The sequence below is a fragment of the Equus quagga genome, chromosome 1 (genome assembly GCF_021613505.1).
Source record: "Equus quagga isolate Etosha38 chromosome 1, UCLA_HA_Equagga_1.0, whole genome shotgun sequence".
NCBI classification, from domain to species: Eukaryota; Metazoa; Chordata; class Mammalia; order Perissodactyla; family Equidae; genus Equus; species Equus quagga.
In genome coordinates, this window is record NC_060267.1 from 64,619,049 (window position 1) to 64,643,349 (window position 24,301).

General features: G+C 39.6%; 2 protein-coding genes across 4 annotated transcripts in view; one reads left to right on the forward strand and one right to left on the reverse strand.

Moving 5' to 3' along the window:
- The window catches only part of ERP44 (endoplasmic reticulum protein 44), a 75,832-nt gene extending 52,616 nt beyond the window's left edge, over positions 1 to 23,216 (reverse strand). The window contains exon 1 of one of the 3 annotated variants that reach the window (XM_046673504.1): positions 22,967 to 23,216. In XM_046673504.1, the coding sequence (XP_046529460.1) occupies positions 22,967 to 23,023 (57 nt within the window). In that variant the 5' untranslated portion in view covers positions 23,024 to 23,216. The remainder of the gene's footprint in view (positions 1 to 22,966) is intronic. The other 2 variants (XM_046673494.1, XM_046673511.1) reach the window with 2 other exon arrangements.
- Positions 23,217 to 23,451: 235 nt separating this feature from the next.
- Positions 23,452 to 24,301, forward strand: part of INVS (inversin) — a 142,427-nt gene continuing 141,577 nt past the window's right edge. Inside the window, exon 1 of the mRNA XM_046659535.1 lies at positions 23,452 to 23,598. The gene's annotated coding sequence lies outside the window, so the exon portion shown is untranslated. The remainder of the gene's footprint in view (positions 23,599 to 24,301) is intronic.

Sequence of the window (24,301 nt, forward strand, 5' to 3'; positions counted from 1 at the left end):
TTTTTAACATGTTTGAGGAAAATAAGGCTATCGAATAGGAATGAAGTCTATATTAAAACTTGTTTTGAATTATGTAATGGTGAAAAGCACCCACTAGGTGATAATTCCTGACTCCCATTTAGCGGGAATCTCAGAAGTGATCTTCACACCCACTGCAGCAACCCCTCTGCCTCACTGTCCAAGAGCCGTCCTGAGCCCCTAATCACACCTTCTTCTGGGTCCCCCAGCTGTTCTCCGACATGATTTCCAGATGCTTCAGCACACAGAATACCCTCCTTTAGGAACAGCCATGCTACATTAGTGGATGGAGATCCAGCACTTCTTGCACTGTCCTATTTTAAGGTGGTTAAAGCAGTCACGAAAAGAGCCGGAGACTCTCAGGAGCAGAAGCTAAGGAAGGATCAGGCAGAAGAGTTTACCGAATATTACATCTGTTGGCAAGATTTAGAGGCACAAAAGCATTTGCTAGGCTTTGCTTTAAGCGTTTTATTAGAACAGCTTAGTAAACTGAGTTTAGAAAACGATATTTCCAGTGAGTTTGTTTGTTTTAAAGTGCAATACCTTAAAACCTTGCTGTTCAAATAGTGGTCCCTGAACCAGCAGCATTGGCATCACCTGGGAGCTTGTGAGAAACGCAGAATATGAGGCCCCTGCCTGGACCTACTGAACCAGAATCTCCATTTTGCTAAGATCCCAAGGCATTCCTACGCGCATTAAAGTTTAAGCAGCACTGCCTCAGAGAACAAAGCTTTTGACTCTACAGACAAGCATGGAATTCATTTTAAACTTTCTACAATGTTTCTGGTCCTCAAATATGAACACAAGAACAAGTAAGACTCATTTGTGAGAATTCTGTATTGACATGCAAATTACTGATTTTAGAAAATGTGGAATCCATAATCTTATTAGAAATTTGCATAGATGTTAATTTTTAAAAGTATACTGCCTTCTGCCTGAAAGGATATTTCTGCATGAAAATTATTAGCATAAAATAGGATGTTTCCCTCCTTGTGGCATTACTATTCTCCACTGGCATTACACCTGCTAGGCATTCTGCAGTAATAGCTTAGAGGATTTTTGCTAAATTGGTTCATTTATCCACCTTTCTGTTGGGAGATTCTCAAAGCCCTTTACAAGCTATGTCTCTCCTACAGCAAGAAATAAGCACTGTCCCGAGCAACAGCTCCCTTCTACTTCTAACCCAGGCTGACAACTCAGCCTCCCACCTGAAGTCCCAATGCCACTGGACCCAGACTGCTTCTCCTCCCTGGGGCCCCTGCTCTCACTCTCAGTTTTGCATTAAGCTGGCAGGCAACAGAAACGAAGAGGTTTGCAGTTGGCTGCAAGGAGTTAGGAGATATGAAAGGTCCCGGGAGGAAAGAAGCTGAGGCTGACAGGCACTGTATGAGCCTTGAAGCTGAGTATCAATCAAGGCACATCTCGCTGTTAGTATTCCCAGAAGCATTACAATGAACTAGAAGTTCAAAGAGAGGGGAAAATAGGACTAAGCGTAGAATAACACGGGGAAGCTATTTAACCCTTAAATTGCTCAGGGACAAAACATTCCTATAACATCAGTGCAACCCATTTTGGACAAGTCAGACCAATCTGCTTTTATAAAGAAACACTAGAACAATTATAATTCTTCATTAAATAACTCAATTATGATGGGGTAGACATTTGGGAAAAAAATTCTATGCAAAAAAAATAATTCATGTATAGATAATATAATCCTTAAACTCAAATTCTGCAAGTAAAAACAAATATAGAAAAAAAAAGCTGTTGCAACTCATACTTTTTCTTGCATATTAGTTATTTGATCATGCATGGATTTCCACTAAAATTGATGTCATCTGTGTTATGTTCTTCACTGTATTCTAAAAATGGGATGAACTAATTCACCTTAAATAGACCATGTACTTCTCTGAACTTCAGAGAAGGATGCTCTTGTTATAAAATGCTTTTCAGAACTGGAAATGAGCTTCTCAACGTGTAGACAGGATTTTTTTCTTAAAATCACCACAACACTACTCCTCTGAAACCCAAACAAAGCATGGGAATTGGGAGAAAATTCAAGATGAGAACTGTTTTCTTCTTTTTCTGTACACACTCTGGAACCTAGGGGGAGCGGTTATGTGCAGGGGGTGGGGGGGAGAGTGAGACAATGTTCCATCCATCCCTGTCTCCCAATTACTGCCTAGCACTGGATCTTGTAAGTAACTGTCTAGAACAAATACTTGCACACATATGCCAAGAGAAAATTATGACTGCTGTCCTTGTGCCACACTGTAATTCCTGCCCACGATGCCTGATGAAAGTAAGTTCCCCTAAGACAGTCTACATACAAGCTGGTACATACATTCTTTTGTGAGATCACTCATTCGTTCCACAAATAATTCACTGAGCCCTCTATTACATGCTAGGCACTGTACTAGGCACTGGGGAAGGGGTGTGAATAATATCATATTGATGTTTATATTACATCTAGCAAGATCCTCAAACAATTTCATTTTCACATTAAAAAAGAGAGAGAGAAGATCCTCTCTCCCAAGCGTTTTCATCCATAATTCCTGCAAAGTCATTACCTCTTCTCAAAAGAAGATAACTGCTGGGCCTTGAACAACAAGAATTACATAGTATGTTATACTCCCTTTTTGCCAAGGCTTTCAAGAGGCTTTGAGCTAATCTTAACGTGGAACAACTGCATTGACACCGTTATTGAACAATCTCCACACACTAAAGGTGGGACAACCAGATATTAATGCTTCTTGATAGGATGCAATAGGAAACAGAAAGCACTACTTGTGAAGAATTCTTAAAACTCAAAAAACTGAACTTGACCCCACCCTAATCAAGCCCAAGCACTAGTGTAGAGGAAACAATAGATATAGAGAAACGCAAAATGACACCATGAGGTTGCAAGCTGCCACGTCAAAATACAGGAAATTTTATAAGAAAAATCACAGCCTATCTTCATTTGGACACTCCCTAGAAGTGGATGCTGAGACAAGTAGCCAAGTACAAGCAGTTCATTTGGGAGAAAAAGGAAGTACCCACAGAGAAATAGGAAGTAGAATGGAAAGACAGTCAATATACAACATAATATAGTGAACTAAATATCAATGTTTCCACTTAACTTTTTAAAAAAAATTTCAAGGTTTATACCAAATAGACTGTCACATCTCCTAAATTACATAATTTAAATTCTTTAACTCTCTGATTTACCAGCTTCTGCTGGTGGCATATGCATTTCTACACCACACAATGTAAAGGAAGTATCTCCTACATATGTCAAAGAATGCCTTTATTTCACCACTAAACATGTAACCCAGACTGGGTTTTTTCTGATGAGTCAACAGCCTTCAATGAAACAGTCTTCAGAGAAACCTTTCACATTCACTTAGTTCTAAAATGACTCTTAGGCTTTCTAGTTTCTTATTCCCGAGTACTATGTTCTAGGGTAAAAATATTTTTATTATCAAATCCAAGAACGATTCCATTAAGGGTCAGCCCCATGGCTGAGTGCTTAAGTTCACGTGCTCTGCTTCAGCAGCCCAGGGTTTCGCTGGTTCGGATCCTGGGCATGGACCTACACACCGCTCATCAAGCTATGCTGAGGCAGCACCCGACATAGCACAACTAGGAGGACCTACAGCTAGAATATAGAACCACATACTGGGGAGCTTTGGGGGGAATAAGAAGAAGAAGAAGAAGAAGAAGAAAAGAATGATTCCATTAGTATATAGGTCTAATGTATTAATCCATTGCTTACTTTAAAAATCTGTATCTTCATAATTGTACTGTCACTTCTAACCACATCAATTCTAAATGTCAATCAAAAGTAGTCCTTGAAAGACCATACACTTGCTAAGATACCTATCCTAATTAAATAATCATTAGAAGAAAGAATCTTTAATGCTACCCCATATACCACATACTGGAGCAAAGGCAATACAATGGAGAAAAGACCTTTTCAATAATGGTGCTGTAACAACTGGACATCCACATGCAAAAAAAAAAAATGAATCTAGACACAGATCTTACACCCTTCCCAAAATTAATTCAAAAGGAACCAGAGACCTAAATGTAAAACACAAAACCATAAAACTAGAGAGAAAAACTAGATGACCTTGGGTTTTTAGATACACCAAAGGCATGATCCATGAAAGAATTCATAAGGGGGACTTCATTAAATTAAAAGTTTTTGCTCTGCAAAAGACACTGTCAAGAGAATAAGATGACAAGTCACAGACTGGGAGAAAATATTTACAAAAGACTTATCTGATAAAGGACCATTATGCAAAATATAAAAAGAACTCTTAAAACTCAACAATAAGAAAACAAACAACCTGATTTAAAAATGGGCCAAAGACCCTGACACCTCACCAAAGACATGCAGACAGCAAATAAGCATATGAAAAGATGCTCCACATATATATCATCAGAGAAATGTAAATTAAAACAATGAGATACCACCACACCCCTAAAATCTGGAAGACTGACAATACCAAATGCTGGCAAGGATGTTGAGCAACAGACACTCTCATCGCTGGTGAGAACACAAAACAGTACAGCCACTTTGGAAGACACTTTGGCTGTTTCTTACAAAATTAAACATACTCTTGCCATACAATCCAGCAGTCACGCTCTTAGACATCTACTCAAAGAAAGTGGACTCATGTCCACAGAAAAACCTGAACACAGATGTTTATAGCAGCTTTATTCACAATTGAAGTAACCAAGATATCCTTCAGTAGGTGAGCATATTAACTGTGGCATGCCCAGACAATGGAGTATTATTCAGCGCTAAGAAGAAATAAGCTATTAAGCCATGAAAAGATATCAAGGAACCTTAAATGCATATTACTAAGTGAAAGAAACCAGTCTTAAAAGGCTATTTACTGTTTGTTTCCAACCATGACACTGTATGAGGAACAAGGCAAGAAAAGGCAAAACTATGGAGGCAGTGAAAAGATCAGTGGCTAGAGTTGAGAGGAGAGAGATGGATGAATCAACAGAGCACAGAGGATTTTTAGGGCAATGAAACTACTTTGTATGCTACTATAATGGTAGATACATGTCATTATACCTTTGTCCAAACCCATGGAATTTACAACACCAAGAGTGATTCCTAATGTAAACTATGGACTCTGGGTGATGATGATGTGTCAACGTAGGTTCATCAACTGTAACAAATGTACCACTCTGGTGGGGGATGTTGGTAATGGGGGAGGCTATGCATGTGGTAAGGCAGGGAGTACATAGGAACTCTCTCTACCTTCTGCTCAATACCCCTGTGACCCTAAAATTGCTCTAAAACAAAGTCTCTTAAAAAAAAATTAATCATTCCTTATTTCACTATTAGTGCAAATAAACTTATTTTCCTAAATACCTTTAATGCAACAAAAGTATTTAATTCACTACTTTTATTATTTTCTAATCTAAAGAATAACTTTGAGATGTACAGACGTGCACAAAAATAGCTTATTTCTCTCTCCCTACAGATCTATGTATTTGGATTTAAAGATTTGGAGTTAAAAAGGACCATAGAGGCTGTAGTAGATTGAACAGAGTTCCTCCAAAATTCATGCCACCCAGAACTTCAGAATGTGATGTTATTTGGAAATAGGGTACCTGCAGATGTAATCAGTTACTGATCTCGAGATGAAATCATCCTGGATTTAGGGTGGGCCCTAAATCCAACAACTGGTGTCCTTACAAGAAGAGGAGAAGACACAGAAAAACACAGAGGAGATGATGTAAAGATGGCGGTAGAGATTGGAGTAATGTGTCTATAAGCCAAGGAACTCCAGGAGCCACTAGAAGCTGGAAGAGGCAAAGGGGTCTCCCCTAGAACCTCCAGAGGGACAGTGGCCCTGCCAGCATCTTGATTTCAGACTTTTGATTTCCAAAACTGTGAGCAAATAAATTTGTTTTAAGCCATCAAGTTTGTGTTAATTTATCAAGACAACCCTAGGAAACTAACACAGAGGCAAAATCACATTAGTTCACATTTAAGAACTGAGTACATGGACCAGGAGAAGTTATGACCATTCATACATGTATTTGGCAAAGAAAATATACCACAGGCAAGAAGTCGTGATCATTATAGTCCTTTCGTGTGATAATGACATTGCATCTGCAAAACCAAAGATGTTACAAAATAATGAAAAAGTTACTTCACTATGGGAATGTCTTTCTTCTTGCTTTATTTTATTTTACTTACGCCAAGGAGTTATAGATTTTATACTGTTTTATTCATTTGTTTCCTTAATACCTGGTACGGTGCTTGACATATAGTAGAGACTCCACAGTATCTGCTAAATAAACAAACAGACTGAACCAAAAAACTTTAAAGTTCTGCCATTTTTAGACATTCTACAATTCTATGAGAACAGAAAAGTCCACCTACTTAAAGCTGGGAGAGCCCATGAATGACATTTATTTTGCACTAAAATAGAAGGCATTTTCTGAAACCTTGGCTTGGGGACTAGAACTCAAATTACGACAGCGAAAGGATCACTTTTAAATAGAAAAAACATATAATTTATTGTGCAGCAATAATTCTGGAGAACTCTCACCCTCAGAAAGTCTTAAGAAAAATACTTGGCCTGCCTTAGGACAAACTAGCAAGTAAAAAAGTGACAAATCAATTCACAATCAAATTAAGTGAGTGAATACAAAAAAATACCTTCACAATTGGATTCAATTGAAAAAGGAAGAAAAAAGCAAGTCTCAGTCAGCTGAAGTTCACATCCTCTATTCTTGTGGGGATGAGCATAATTTTTCTACTTATCAGTAGGTGAAATGAATGCAGCAGTTCCAATGAACCATTTGTTTTTAGTAATTCAAAACAATAAATTTTCAGATAAAGAGTCTATGTAGACTGGACATCTTATCAATGGAACTCTCTCAGTAAAATAAATGATCAAATGTGAAGGCCACAAAAATGTTCTATAATTTCGAATTCTGTTTTCAACATCATGAGATATAAGGAGAGCATTCAAAAATAGGACTATAAACTATACAGATTACTCAGCTATAAATTATCAGTATTATTGTTTAATGTCTTATCATTACCCTAGTCAATCCCTCAATTCCCACCAGCCTCTCTGGCCTTTACTCTATTACGTCAAAATAGTAGTTCTTTAGAATTACAAAGTTGAAGGGAGTCCTAGCTTACCTAATCGTATAATACTCCTCTCCCCTCCCACCTCGTGCAGTACTCTCCTTGACAGCATCCCTGGCAGAATGGCCATTTAGCCTCCAATCGAGCACCTGCTATGACAGAGCGCTTAGAGCACAAACAAGCTGCCATAAAGGAGCACCACTAGAAAGCTTTAACTTCCTGGGCTGCACATCCCCTCATCTTTCCCTTCTCCTATACGTCACCACAATTCTGTCACGTACAGCTCACCAAGAACATAGCCACCTACTCTTCCACAGCTCCTGGCAGTCCTCAGATGAGAACCTATGGGGATGGAAGCACTGAACCAGGTAGGGCCTGAAGGGAATTCAACAGCACATTCCGTCCTTAAAGAGCTTCTGGGCCACGCATGAAAAGTTAGCACACAAGATACATGATGCAAGCGCTGTAAGGCTTGCAGAAAGTATACTAGAAAAATTTGGAGGGAGGGCAGAAAAAAGGCAGAGAGCACTGTATCAGTTAGATGAGCAGAGTAGTTTCTATGGACGAAGTAAGTAAGCAGCAAAGCCTGCTATGGAAGTTCATGCAGTGCAGTACTGGAAGATGAAGTTGGAAGGTTATGTTGGGGCCAGATTGTTAAGAAAAAGACCAAGTTGTTAGGATAGTGAGTATAACACCCTTGAAATCCAGACAGAGGGGTTGACATCTGCAGTAGCAGAAAATAAGACGCCATGGGAGACTGCTCAGTAAGGGAGGAGCACAATGATTTTCAAGACTTCCAGAAGATTGGTGGTCCATACTTTATGACAAAGACTGGGAGAGGTAAGACTATACAGCTAAGAGAGTGAAACAGTAATACAGGGAAGGAAATAAGGGCTGGACTGGGGTGGGGGAGATTTGGGGAAACTTTCAAAAAGAAGACAAACAGGTCACGACGACAAACTAAAGGGTTGAAAAGTTCAGTGAGCCAAAGCTGTAAACCCAGGTGACTGATGGATGAAAGGAGAGTGAGACTACTTAAGAGAAAGAATTTCTGTGCAATCGCTCACCTACTTAAATTTGACTAGGTATATGCCTTGCCCAGTCAATGAGAAAGCAGCCAACAGAAGATGAAGTGCCTTCTACCAACCAGCATGAAGAGTTTGGAAATTGTATTCGACTACTTTTCATACCCAGGACTAAAGCACCAAGAAAGTAACTCAGCCCAAGGCACTAACCAAAGCACTAACAGACTCCCAAGCTACTCTAGTCTTTAGAGAGGCAAGAGTTAAAGCTAAGAGTTCAAATGACTGGATGACAAGATGCAAGGGGAAGGGAGCAAAGAAGCTTTTAGACAGTTCATTAGAAAATATTCACATTTACCTCCTCGCTGTCTTCTGTCACTTAAGTGTAGGCCTCTTCCCTTTCCCCAATCAGTGAGGGGGAGAGGGGACAGAGAGAGGAACAGAAAGAGAAACAGAAGAAACTACCGAAGCATAAAAGAAGCAGGGACAACATTATTTCAAGAAGAAATGGGGTAGTTAACAGTACGAAATGCTCTAAGAGTTATGAGCAGAAGACTTCCCAAGGGGTAGTATAATTCACAATTAGGAGGCTACTGGGACCCAGGGAACACACCACAATCTTCATTTTTAAGAAGTTAAATCATGTTTGGTAGTCTCTGGTAAGGCGGATACCAACTCCTCTATTTACAAACTTTCAATCCACAAACCTAAAAGGTTTCATGGATGCAAATCAATCAAAACCACAGAGACTCTGCCTGCCACCAACAGACAAAATTAGCCGTCCCCTGTATGTGTCATTCTGGACTTATGAAGTAGGGCATTAACGAACATCAGTTCAGAACCTAAACATAAAAAGAAATACTTCTTTATATTGTTTAATGTAATTTCTAGTAAAAAAAAAAAAAATGGTGAAACCAAAACACACATTTGGCTTGTTTGAATGGTAGTGGCTTTAATTACCTTAAAAAACTTACTAATATGAATTACCCCAGTCCTGACAATGGGTTAATCAACTGATAATAATACGAGTGTCCTGTATTTGTCTTAGAAGAAAATATACCCTGTAGACAACCTTGTTCCTTCCTTAAACTAAAAACTATTTATATAACCTGAATAAAAGTGCATTTTAAGCCATTAAGAAAATATCTTCTGGGGCCGGCCCCATGGCCGAGTGGTTAGGTTCACACACTCCACTTCGGTGGCCATGGGTTTCGCCAGTTTGGATCCTGGGGGCGGACATGGCACCACTCATCAGGCCATGCTGAGGCGGCATCACACATGCCACAACTAGAAGGACCCACAACTAAAAATATACAACTCTGTACCGGGGGCCTTTGGGGAGAAAATGTAAAAACAAAATCTTTTAAAAAAAAAAAAAAAGAAAATATCTTCTATCCTATCTTTATACTTGGAAATATTTATTAACTTAGTACTTCAAAGTAATATCCCAAAGGACTCTTGGAAAGTCATCTCATGTGGAAATACAGACAAGCTTTCTGCTAATTTCCTCAAATACCACAATCCACTTTGCTTTAGACGTAACAGCTAAAGATGCTGGGGCAGTTAGTATTACTGTACAAATCAGTATTCCCCAAAGAAAGGAAGCTCAGAAAGGCTCTCACTAAGGCCTCGACACAAGAGCCCTACATATAATTAATTACTTCCGTCATATCTAGCCAGGTGGTTTCTCTTGCCTCATGAGTTAAATGAGAAAGAAAAGACTAAAAATCTGATCATTTTGCTACAGAATATTGGCTACTTTTCACAATTAAAAGGTATTTCTTGAGGGTTCATCTCATTATTCACCTTAAACCACTCTTTTGTTCGAGATAATAATCAGTGTATATCAAGGAAATCTTTATAACCTAGTGTTGTGGACTGGAAAACGCAATTTACTCCCCTTATCTCACCAAGAACCCATCTTCCCAATGGGAGGGATTTGTAGATGTATAAATGAGATGAGAAAAGCAAGACCATATGTTGAGCTTTTCTCGATCCAAGTTGAAATACCCATCATAAATTATCTTAATGCCAAGAGGTTCTCACCCAATACCTTCATCATAGCATCTAAATTCAAAAAGATTTGTTATATTCTCAGTTTTCATCAAATCTAAACAGATTTAGCTTAATGGCCAAAATTTACTAAAAGTAGTAGATATTATACACGCTTATGTGTTAATAACTTTACACCGCACTGAAGCAATACTGAAGGGATATCTATGGTATATATAAGTTAGGCTTATAGGCACAAATGAAACTGTATAACCAGCAATTTGAAATCTTCCACACTTGCACAAACTGCATTTTTATTTTTGCAACTTTTCAGTGACCAAAAATCTGCTGTAATAATCTTCTCTTCCATTAGTAAATTCAACTAGACAAAGATTACATATTTATAAAGAATCATCATCATTTTCCAAATACCTAGTCAATTACAACAGGCAGAGATATATTTTTTGAATGACTTTGAGTGTACAACCTAATAGAAATCATGCCTATGCAGACTAAATAATACCTTTCAAACAGCAGAGCATAAAGCATGTTTCCCCACTTCCATTTATACCACTTACAGGAATTTATTTGCTTTTTTATTAAAAGCAGAAATGCATATCAAGATAGATTTTTATTTCTATCAATCATAGTACATTTCTCACTATTTTGATAAGACTATGTCATAACTTACCAAGGAAGAGACAAGTTGATAAGCAGTTTAAGAAACCACTAATATTTAGAATTAGACCTTTAAAATAAAAAGCCTCCTCCACTTACTCTTTTCAGAGGGTCACTAAGGTAGTAGAAGCAGAGAAAGACGGCCAGCATAAGTGCTATCCTCCACGGTACTTCCCACATTTCACAACGACGACTCCTTCCCTTTGACAAGCTTTCCTTCTCCAGTCGTTACCATAGAGAACAGAAATACCTCCTATATGCCAGACATGATGCAAAGGACTTTATATACATTATATCTTAAGCTTGCAGCTTTGTGAAATAATTATCCCCACTTTTTTTTTTTTTAAAGATTGGCACCTGAGCTAACAACTGTTGCCAATTTTTTTTTCCTGCTTTTTCTCCCTAAATCCCCCCAGTACATAGTTGCATATTTTAGTTGTGGGTCCTTCTAGTTGTGGCATGCGGGATGCCGCCTCAGCATGGCCTGATGAGTACTGCCGTGTCCACGCCCAGCATCTGAACCACTGAAACCCTGGGCTGCTGAAGCGGAGCGCGCAAACTTAACCACTCAGCCACGGGGCCGGCCCCTATCCCCACTTTGAAGATAGAAAATTTAAGGGTCAGAGAGGTAAGGAGATTTGCTTAATATGACACAGCTACAAAGAGGGAGAGCTGGGAATGAACTAGACTTTGCAGCTTCAAAAGCACTCTACCTTCTAACATTGTCAGTTATCCTAGAAATCCAGACCCTAGAACTACTTCCATAATGCATCACCTCTTCCTGAAAGGGATGTACATTCCATACCTAGGCTTCTGGGGAAAGAATCCAAGCAACAAACACATGTTTGAAGCACAAAGAAATATTTCAATGTAACAACTTATACTTACTGTTTATAAACACATACCTCATCATAGTAACTCTGAAGCTGAAGCAGGAATTAAATATCCCTATTTTATAAATGAGGAAAATGAAACTTTGCAGTATATGGCACATAGTAAATGTAACTATTCATTAAATGATTAAGACTCAACTAGGCTAAGTGACTTGTCCAAACCAGTGGCAGAACAGGGTCCCAACCCAGGTCTCCTTTAATTCTAAACCAATGGCCTGCACAGCAAAATACAACTCTTTCCATAAGCTAATTTCATCATTATATACTGAGTTTAAGTATAAAACTAAGTACAGTTATAAAACAGAGCTGAGCAGATAACTTATTCACTTGACACTTACATTTTAAAGCTGTTTTGGTTAGTATAATAATGACAGTGCAATTATCAGCATCATAAGACCAGTGGGCTAGAAGCTAATCATGCCAGCTCACTACTTTAGTGCACACAATTTTAATACCACTGGATGGACAATTTGAGCTACAAAAAAAGGAAATGTACTCAATCATTCATTCATTCACTGATTTCCTCATCTAAACAGCATTTGGTAAGCACCTACTATGTGGCAGAAACCAGAAAAGTTTAAGTGCCTACAATGTACCATGGACACGTTTGCAAACAGTCTCATTTTGTCTTCCCAGAACTCTGCAGAAGAGGTCTTTATCCATTTGACAGGTGAGAAAACAGAAGCTCAGAAAGGTTAAAGAACTTTTTGAAGTTAAGCGGTCAGGCTAGGTGTCATATCCAAGTTATGTGAGTACAAGTACTGCACACATGTGGGCACCTTTTCCTTCTGTATTCCCAGGTGGCCAGTGCTCTACCACTCTACACCAAGATCAAATAAGAACAGGAGCCTAACCCTACCTTGTTCAAAACATACATGTCATTTTGTTAAAAGTACTTTCAAACATGCAGAGAGAAAAACTGGAAGGCTATGCATTAAAATGTTATCCGTGGGTGGGGTATGCATCTTTCTTCAGTATGCTTTTCTGTACCATGAAAGTATACTGGTTTTAGGAATCAACAAATATGTCAAGAAATCTTTTAACGTTTTAAGTTGCTACAACTCCAAGTTGTGACCCACTCTGTCACACATGGAGAACATTTTTAATTTAGCATACTGGGGGCACATTGGGGTAAACAGTCAAGGCTACTCCCTGCAGAGGCAATTGGGCCAGGGCTGAGATCATCAATATTACCACCAACCCTTTTAGGAAGTTCTACCTTAATGGGTCAGATCAAGCAATTTTTTAAAAATAAAATGAAGCACAGAAAAGAAAAAGAAATAGCAGCAAACGACGTACATAGTAAGTACAGTTTTGCAAAATGTGTTTTAGCTACATGACTTAATCTTCTAATACGCTGCACCTTATTCACAATATAATCACCACAATGCCCTCCTTGCTGCTCCTTGAGTATGCCTGGGACAGTCCCACATCGGGGACTTTGCACTGGCTAACGCCCCTGCCTGGAAGGCTCTTCCCCCAAGAAATCCAAGTGACTAACCCCCTCATCTACTCCAAGGCTTGCCTTCTCGGCGATGCTTACAAACTACAAGTCGCCTGTGCATTCCTGGTCCTCCCGACCCAAGCTCTACTTTTTCTTTTTTTCATACACTTAACAAAATTATTATTGAGCACTTAATCTGTATAAGGTACAGTACTAGAAACTAAGATCTAAGAGTAAGAATTTTTTTTATCACTTTTTGTTCCACAAAATCACAGTAGAAGCATGCGAATAACACCACCTCCAATGAATCAGACAGGATACTTGTCTCATTCCTCAGAAGTTAACAGGCAAGATAACAAAGGTGAAAAGCAGAGGATCCAAGATTTGAGCCCAAATCTCTGACTCCTAAACTAAATATTCTTCCGAAAGTTTTCTCTTTCGTTGATACACTTTCAAGTTATCAGTATGGGAATAATACTTCACATTACTTGTGGAAGATACTTGAAGACCAGAGTATAGGCACAATTAAATAATAAACAAACGGGACATCTTCTGAACCAAATAAAGTAGAACATACTTTAATATGCAGCACAGTTTTTATAGTTCTAAAGCAAAATTAGGATCTCTGAAACTGTTCATTCAAAGATTAAACAAAGAACCAAGTATTCTGCAACACTGTGGTACTTTTTATTAATTGTGAGCTGATTACAAGACTTCCTATGAGAATTAGTATCCATTCTTATAGGAAAACTTGGCGCTATCTAGAAAGCTTGAGGAAAGAGTCAGTTTGAGTAGCTGTTTTCTAAGAAGTTATTTTGACTACAAAAAAAAATGTAGCTCTTTACTCTTAGCTCTTTCAGAATGTGAAGTCATTACAGAAGCATGAGCTTGTCACCAGCTAACCGAGATTTCCCTGCAATTAGGCCAGAACCACAGTAACAAAAGTCAAAGGAATTGAGAATATCCACATTTCTTCTCTCGGAATAACGCTACATGACACTTACCCTTGAAACTGTTCTTATACTCAAAGAGAGAGACTTCAACGCTGTCAGTCATTTTTTAAAAGTTGGCATTTCCCCCTACATTTTCCAAAACTTCAAATACAACAAAACAGCTAAACAGCAGGCATGTAAACATCAGAGTATCTTGTTCAAAGGACCAGAAATATTAATTCTGTTTAATATTTTATTTTATAGACTTATTCATGATCTCTACTCATCACTAAATCATATTTCCCACACATTTTGGAGTTGGCTCAATTTCTTAGAAAAATGTTTTAAATATTAAATATTAGTCTGTCTTTATGAACTCATATAACTCCAAGCCATTTTAAAGTAGGCAGAAAGAGACACACGTTAACTTGTGGGTTTCTCAAATCAGAAGATGAAGCTCCTGGCAAGGGTATCCTTCTGATACCTGGGGCAAACAAAACTCATCAACAGGCCACCTTTTTACAGGTAATTTTACTAACTAAAATGCAGGTACGGTCTTATTCAATAAAATTTCCTCTGAAGTATCATTTCTAAAGATGTAGCCCTCAAAAGGGATTTTACCACAAACTGCAGGTCCTCAAATCCCAAAGTCACAGTCGTATTCTGTTAGAATGTCCACTAGACTCTCAGACCAGTCTACTCAACCCTACTCAATTTCCAGTTGAAAAACTACGGCCCCAAGAAGGAAAGTGACTTGCCCTAAGTAACCTCGTGAACTAAAGGGAGAATCAGTACTAACACTCACACTCTTACTTTCTAATTTTAACCAGCACTCTCCGGGGCCTCCCTAAATTTGCTATAAGGCAACCAAAAGCCACATCTGTGCTCGCTGATAAGATTACTGACATCTTCCACATTATTGCCATCCTTTGGACAGGCAGGATATATGTTCCTCGCAAGCTTTGAAACACTGTTTGAGGCATTTTACTCATCCTTGACTTCACCTTTGTCTTGGTTTCTGAGACAGACAGCAAGGGCAAAGCTCTAGACCAGCACTATCCAATGGCACTTTCTGCGACAATGGAAATGCTCCATAATCTGCCTTCAATACAGTAGCCACTGGCCACATGTGACTACTGAGCACTTGAAATGTGGCTACGGTGACTGAGGGATGGAATTTTACATTTTATTTAACTTTAATGAGTTTAAATTTACAGCACAACTCTAGACAACTATAATTTCAGTCATTACAGCTGCATGTGATCCGCTCGTGGTTCTTATATCCCTTCCCGCCTACTGAACGGAGCAAAACGCTAATGGCAGAAGCCCTTAGAAATAAAAAGAGTTCTAATTCCTTTCTTCCAGGGGTGAAAATTTCTCTGATTCCTAAAGACCTTTTTCTAGAATCTCTTAAATCCAATTACCAAAGGTCCCACTACTAGACTGTGATAATCTTGAGGAAGAAATGGAAAAAAAAGTACCGGCACTCTACTATTCACCCAACAGTTTTCTTTAGCTCAAACACTACCAGAGTGGTTTTCCGAGATGATTTCTTCTTTCTTTTTCATTGCTTTTCTCTGTTATATTAGTAACGTCCCGGTCTACAAATTCAGATGACTAAAAACTAGATACATTAAAATATAATGCTCAAGGTTCTCCATACTGAGAAAATCACAGGGCTGGAGGACTCATAGAGATCTTTATCACAATATCGCCAAGAAAATCAAAGCAATGGAATTTGATTTCAATCTTTACAAGGGCAGAACCAAGACCTGAAATCCCTGGAGTTACATAAGAGACTTCTCCAAAGCGGAATTTTTCCTCCCCTCTTGAACGGAGTCATTGGAATGCTGGTAAGAATCCACTAAAGACCATGATTTTCTTTTGGCTAAGGTAATAATGAGCTGTTCTAATGGAAACTGGTCAAAGGGTTTGCCAGCTTCATTAGGGCCAGTTCTGACATCTGGCCACGACACCAAGACAGACAGCAAGACTTCTTAAAAAAAACAAAACCAAAAAGACAGGTATTCCATTCATGTACAAGATTTATTAAGTTATTGAAAGGCACAACCCTTTTTACTCCTTCCAATCAGGATTGAAAATTAACCTGTCAATTTAACCCTTCAAGGCCCTACTCTTTCCTTCAAGAAGACTTCTCTGTTTCTCCCACGGAGAATTTTCCTTCAGACATCTACAGCTGTACTTCTCATACTGGAATGGGCACATATGAATCATCTGGGTGCACTGCTAAAGTGCAGATTCGGATTCAGCAGGCCTGACGTGAGGACGCTGGAAGAAGCTCCCAGGTGATGCCCATGCCTAGACTCGCAGCCACACTTCTGTGTAGCAAGATCCAGAACCCACTTTGACAAACACCATAAGGGCACATATCACTTTCCTTTTGGAATTCTAATTATTTACATACACATCTTCTCCCCCCACACTGAATTATAAATTTCTTAGAAGCATGATATACCTCTCAATTATCTTTTTCTCTTCCACAGCAGATAGCAAACAGGCATTCAGATGACAGGAGGAAAGGAAAGAATACTACCAATGAAATAAAGCTCCTGCAGCCTGGGTCCTAAGTAGCTCCTTTCTGTGGAATCAAAGGGAAGCTAAAGATCAGGAAATCTTGTGAAAAGTCAAACTGTTTTAGTCACTTACTTGGTCAGATGAAACAGAGCACGGCAATGGTCAATATTAGAGAAGTTGTGACCAAAGCATGCTGTTGCTTACACTGGATAACAGGGGAGGAGGCACCAACGTGCAACTTGTTGAAAAGCTGGCAGATGTTTTTAGGAAATACCCAATCAAATAATAAGGCTATTAATTAGGGGAGTTAGAGGAATACCTTTTTTGAAAAACAAGATTTACACCAAGAATCACTGAATCATCGAATCCAATGTGCTTTCCTTACACTCTAAAAAATTTAGTTCCGTGATTCATCCAAGGTTAGGTTGTTAAGTACACGGAAGAAGTGGAACTTGTACACAGATGTCCTGACATCTTGTCCAATATCCTTTGCACTATGCTACCTCTAGGATGGACACTAGACAAACAGACAAAGGAATAACGCTTTCCATTGTTCTTAAACTGTGTCTTGTGAGTACACCTACTCTGAACTACTGGAGGAAGTACGAGTAAACAATTTTTTGAAAGGGGGACAAATAACATGAACACATACATACATATACACACAAAGAAATATAAATTGTCAAAAAATATGAAAAATAGTCAACTTTGGTTGTAATCAAAGAAATGTAAATTTAAATCAGATACTATTTTTGGTCTACTAAATTGGTGCAGATTACAAAAACATCCACAGTTGATTAGAGTGTGAGGAAGTGGGCATACTCATACACTGTTGGTAGGAATACACATTGGTACTTTTCAGTAGGGCAATTTGATACAATGTATCAGAAATCCTAAATAATGGACATACCATATGACCCAAGAAATATAATTCTAGAAATGTAACCTGAGGATACTTGGAGATTTGCAGTGAACACCATTATATGTGTATCTTTTGTACTTTTTTGAATAATTGTGAAAAACTAGAAATAGCCAATAACCTAAATGTCAACAAAAGATGAGGTAAATGATAGAGCATCTAAAGGCTGAGCTACTCTAAAGCTATTAAAAATCATGGTGTACAGTAGAGGAAAGGTTTTCAACAACTGTGGCAATCAGACATCTTCTCCAAGCCTTTTACAAGTTTTAACTCCTCAGAAATATTACTGAATTCAGATAGAGTAGTATATTCCAGTGCCTCTCAATCTGGCTGCATGGTGGAATCGGCTACGGAGACAAAAGGTTAAGAACTCCATGTAAAAGAATGCAAATAGCCTTTACACCTAAAAAAGCTCAATCACACTCACCTTAAAAGAGAATCAAATTAAAATGCACTGAGATACCATTTTTCACCCGTCAGAATGACAAACACCCAGTCATTTGCCATCATATCTTGTTAGCAAGGATATAGGGAAACTCCGTTACATTGTTGGTGAGCACTCAAAATGGCAAACTCCTGTGGAGAGGAATTTCGCACTATCTAGCAACATCTACAAAGTTACAAACACATCTACCCTTTGCCTTTGCAACTTCAATTACAGGAATCTATCTCAAAGATACACTAGCAAAAATATGTATGCGTAAGCTAATTTTTGCAGAACTATTTGTTACAGCAAAAGAATAGTAACAATAGTGGATGGGTACATCTACCCAGTGGAGCAATAAGCAGTTTAAAAGAAATAAGGAATATTTTCTATCCTGATCTCTAGGATATACTTTTAAGTTAAAAAAAAATAAAAGGCAGAGAAAAGTATAAATAATATGCTACAGTATCAAAGAGGAAAGAGAAACAAGTATACATATACATAAATACAAGTAAATTGCTCACATTTTCTTTTAAAAAGGACTGAAAATTTTTTTTAAAAAGGTTTCTTATATTTAGAGGAAGATAAGAGAGTAGCAGAGACAGGGATAGAAGCTAGACTTCTCTAAATATAGTTTGCTTTATAGACTGGCTTTGGAAGTAGTAAATTTTACATAATTATAAACTAGAAGATAAATTTTTAAAACCTAAAAATTGAAAGCTAAATGAAACAAATGAACCTAACTATATATGGGGAGTTGGCGGTTAAGACTGCATAAATTTAATTACAAATTTATAGGAAACACAAGGAACAGAGAAACGTAAAACCACACCACCCAGATACAATCAGCAACATCCAGAATTCGGGAAATTCTAAAAGACAGAACACCCAGTTTCCTCAACAATAAATTACAAGGAAAAGAAAAAACAAGATAGAGAGGACCTACAGATTTAAAGTTTTATATGAGACACACGAACCAACTGGGATGTATGGACCTTATACGGCTCCTGCTTTGAACATTCAATTTGTTTAAAAAAATTTTTTTTTGAAACAGGAGAATCTGAACATTGACTAGATTATTTGATGATATAAAGGAATTTGTTAATTTTTCTAGATGTGATAATGGTATTCTGATTTTTATTTTGTTCTTTTACTCTTATCTTTTAGAGCAATATACTAAAGAAAAGACAAATCACCTGGGAAATTTTCTTTTTTATATCAGTGTTGAGGTCCCATAGATATAACTAGTGTGGCATGGGGCCCAGACATCATTTTATTAAAACTGCCCCAGTTGATTCTAATGAGCAACCAGGTTTTATAAACCACTGATCTGGAGCAAGTCATATCAATAGGATAAATACTTCACCTAGTGATGAATGGAACTACATGTCTCGAAAAGTACTCTTCTTGACGACTGGAATCTGTATTTATTGCTGGCATTAACGGCTAAAACTGACATCTCTGAATTCTACTGTACTTATTTTTAAGGTATACAGATTGTAATTAAATAAATATTTACTTAGCGCTCTGATTTATTCAGCTTCCTAACCTAAGCAAACTTTTCTTGGCTTCCCATACATATTGAATGAACCAGGAACACAATGGCAAAGCCTTCACGTCCAGGCACAATGCAACTAGGGCCAGTAACAACTTATGACCTATAAACATAACCAAGAGATTAACAAGAAACATCTTCAATAAAGCAACTGGAGTGGAGTGTTATAAATCTCTGCAACACAGAAGAGGTTACTTAGGATATATCAGACAACTTCATTCCAATTTAGTCTTATTTCTCTTATCTCACCTTTTCAAAGCCCTTATATACAACCAATACAGGAAGAACTGCTAAGAAATAATTAATTTAAGGGGGAAATGATCCCTTTCAATCCTGAATAAACTCATCTCAGACAGAAAGATAAGCAGAAAAGGGCTAATTAATGAGTAACTGATTCTTTGATTAGAGTGACAAATGAACTTAACTTGTCCTAAGAGCTGCCACATAATGACTGTCACATCGTGAAATGAAAAGATGACGCCATGATACGTCTGGCCAGGTGATTTTCTCTGATTCAAGCAGCTCTCCTTAAAAACACACACAACCGGGAAGCAACTTCCCCACCGGGATTTTATCTACATGGGGCTTTAGCAGAGAAACATTGCTGTCTTCAGCATTCAAATCATCCACAAAATATGATAAATTGTTACGGGGGCACAGATTACATAAAGTTCAGAACTCAAGTTGTAATCACACATCTAATGGATCAACCCAAACCCTAAGAGAAACAATATATACAGTGAGGTAAATCAAAGGTATCATGAGGATTAAGGCCTCATTGCATTTGCCAGGTGACTCAAATTTCTCTTCTGATTTATCCAAAATCAATGCATCTCGACTACCTCACTTTGTCCAAGACACGTTGCAAATTCAGTGGAGTTCAAAAATAATTTAAAGGCAATGGGAGTGTTTCCTAAAGCAAGCCTGAAATAAAAGAACTCGTTCTCTAAGACTGTGAGTTTGAAGCTATCACGTTGAGCTTGTGTGTTTTATTTACCCATCCCAGAAAGGCTTTTTAGGCATAGAGCGATATGTTCCAAAGTGTTTTTGAGATCAGAGAAACGAAAACTACCCGCCTAGAGAAGTTGAGGCTTATATGTTTCGGCTCTTATCTTACAAACACCAGTTAAGTCTAAACAGATCTAGTTCTTTAGGGCTGAGGTGTAGTTTGCCTGAAAAAAATTGTTGTAGTAAAAGAATATGGCTTTTTAGAGCAGGGCATTTAAGGAAAAAATGATGACCTCAGCTAGGTGGGAACTTGGATATTCAATGGCTGTACGTGAGACGGAATAAACTTGAAGTCTTAGAGGCGAAGTCGGAGGGAGGAGGAAGAAAGTACATTAGGGAAGATAAAGGATATATTTTTAGACAGGTGGGATACTGAGTAAGCAGGTTCCATCACTACGACAGAATTACCAGTTAGATAAGCAACTCGAATTTCGAATAGACAGATGCTTTATAAATATTTGCTAACGACTATGATTATTAAAAGTGCTTTGATAAACCCTATGTTCAAACTGAAACTAGCTTGACTTGTAATTCTGGTTTACTGAACCTTTTCTTGGGCTTTTATTTTCCAGTCCATTAATCTTTACAGGTATCCTCTAAAATGTTTACTAAATTTCTATTTCTCTACATTTACTGAGAGCTAAATATACGAAATGTTAACTAAATTTTAGAATTATTAGAAAAAAAATCCTTCTTTATTCTTAACAAGATTTGTAGGTTTTCTATAAAACACGCAAGTTATTTCAAAAGAAATTCTTTCTCCTTCTTAAACTTAGCTCTAACACCAAACATATCATTCCAGAAAAGTACATCTGATGTAGTCTTCCTATGTTGTATTTCAACTTTTCTTTCCGATGTCTTACAACTTTTTGTATTTTTTGGTAACCTATAAATAATTTCTGGCAGACAACTCATAATTTAGGCCATTTTATGGATAAGGAAAAGATTAGTATCTAGTATCCTTACAGAGAGAGTGGTCTCTAATAACAATGAGTATTATTCTAGTACTTCTTAGAAAGAAAAGAGAACTACAGTGTATAATGAAATTACCAAGAAATAGCTCTATGCAAAATATTTTCCTCTATACAGAAGTCACTGATTGCTGTATAATTATAAGTGGCAATAAGCTAACTTATCATTTAATGTTACCATGTATATATACAGCTTTTAGTTCTCAAAAGTACTTTGACATCCCCTTTAGTTTTTTATGGTGCTTTTCCTCTGAAAAAGTTCAAGTACTGTATATGGTTTTCAAACATGACTTGCAAATCACAGAGAAAAGAGAGAGCCGAGAAGCGAAGAGGCAGATACAGGAAGAAAAACTATTTCCAACACAAATATTAAAAATTTAACGTGGTGTGGTGGAATAAACCCTACAAGTCAAGAAACGAACTTCAAGTCCGTGTTCTGCCAGTAACCAGCCAGATGACTTCTTGTGAGTCACTTATGTTTCTGAAATTGTCAAGAAAGTGATTTTGACTTAATGTTCATCTTAAATGTGGCTGCTAAAAAAATCTATTACAATCAAAGTATTTTCCAATATTCTATTATAATAGCTCAATTAAAGGGACGTCATTTTGCCATACAGGGTTAGTCCTTCACTTCTGTCTCAATGTGATCTGCAGTCTGGATTACTAAGGTTGCACACTCAAGACGTGCTTGGGAGGAAGAGGCTCTGAGAAAAGATCCCTTTACAAGATGAGATGGAGCTGAGCAGATGAAGAGTTAAGGAATGAGCGCACACGTATGCAGGAGGCCTGATCATCCTCAAATCAGAAGGACTGAAGAACAACTCTGCTTAAATTCCAGGGTGAGGGGGTTGTAATAAGATTTGAGAGAGGCCTTGAGCCAAGGCCTTCAGCTAATCACCGCCTCAACCCTTCAAACCTTTATTCCCCCAGTGGACACCAAATCGGTCTCCAGTTCCGGGTTCCTAACCAATCGCATCAAGCCACAACAGAGGGCTCTGCCAACCCGGGCACCGTTTCAGGGCTCTGGCGTGCTCCACACGACCCCAGCACCTGTCGGCCTCACACTATTCCCAAAAGGAGGGGGTGGGAGGCCACGGGTCTATGCCCCGTCCTTTTCGAGCCAGGCTACCAAAGGGTCGTGAGCCCTCGAGACCGAAACCACCTCGGCACGCCGGGGGAGGGGAAACTCCTCGCCGAGACCTTCCCCTGTATCCTTGCCCCAGGGCTAATACTCCTGGGTGCAGGTCCCAACCTCCGAACGTGGTGCCTCGGGCCTCGGGGACCCCGGGCCTGGGAAGTGGACAGACGGAGGCCGAGAGAGAAGGCAACAGGGGAGGGTGCGCTCCTCGCCACCGGAGGAAAAGAGAGGGAAGCAGGGGGAGGGTCAGCTGTGTTCCCCTTCGGCGAGGGCGGGAGGCCGTCTGTGCGTCTGTCGCAGGGTCTGTCATGCCTTCACTCACTCACCAGGAGCAGCAGGGAGCATCTGAGGTCGGGTAAGGATAGGAAGACGGCAGGATTCATGGTAACGCTGGGTCCGCGGCAGGGACAGGCCTTGGCGGCTGGGACTGGGCTGGGTCGGGTTGGGTTAGGAAAGGGCTGGGCTCCGGGAGCCGGCGGCAGCGGAGGATCCTCCCAGCAGCGGCACCTCGTCCTCCCGACCCGGAGCTCCAGCGGCGAACACCCGGACAACTTCCAGAGAGGCCTCGCACACCCTCACTTCCGGGTCCTGCCCACCTAGGAGCACATCGGGAAATGTAGTCTTGCACCACTCTCACCGAGCTCGTCATCGGGCATCCAAAACTCCGTTCCCATCAGGCTGTCGGCCCAGGTCCACCGAGTCCTCTGCGCGCGGGGCCCAGTGGGATAGAAAGGGTCGAGGGCGGGGGTACCCTGTGTTTCAGAGGATGGGAACTACAATTCCCAGAAGGCTGTGCGGTAGAGACCCTCGGGCGGCCTTCCGAGGCGTTCCGCTAGTTTCAGCGCGGTGGGGGCTGTTCCAGCCGGATGTAGTGTCCTGGCCTGGCGGGAGGGGCGGCCCAGTGAGGGTCGTGCCTCCTGGAGCCGCCCCCGGGACGTGAGTCCTGGAGGAGGCGAGGGTGAGTAGGAGGGGGCCTGTGTGGGGAGGCTCTGATCGATCTGTGCTGCCTTGGCCTCTGCCTCCGACCCAGGGCCCTGCTGGCCCAGGCTGCGGCCTGACCTCCATCACTGGCCTCCTCGCCTGCTGCCTCTTCTATCTGCGCTAATTCCTGCAGTATAAAGTCGGAGCCACGTCTCAGGGCCTCAGTTGAATGAGTCAATGCCTTATCCCTAATTGTCTCTGGGGTCGTGTAAGGAGTAGGTAAGGGAGAGGATGGGAAAGCACGTTGTAAACTGAAAAGCTCAGTGCGGGAGTGGTCGTACTAATGCTTGGATCGCTCCTACGGCATAATTACGAAATTCGTTAGCCAAGCGATTGAAGATCTTAACCTGGCCCCAGTTAGCTCTCCAGCCTCTTCTGCAAACACGCAGCCAAGTCCACGTGCCCCAAATGGTAGCCACACAATCACTACTAAGTACCTGGGAGGCATTCCGTTTTTTTGTGGGTCTCCCTTACTCCTTGCCTTGCTCCTGCTTTCCTGCTCCCTGGAATGGCCTTAACCCTCTCTCTGTCAGGAATCTCATCTCAGATGTCACCATCTCTGAGAACTTCCCAAACAATCAACCATTTTGATCCTAATCAGAGTTACTCTTCCTTTGCTTGTGACTGCGGCCCCGCCAGTTTTGCACAGTTATAATTATTGGAGCATTTATTACACTGGC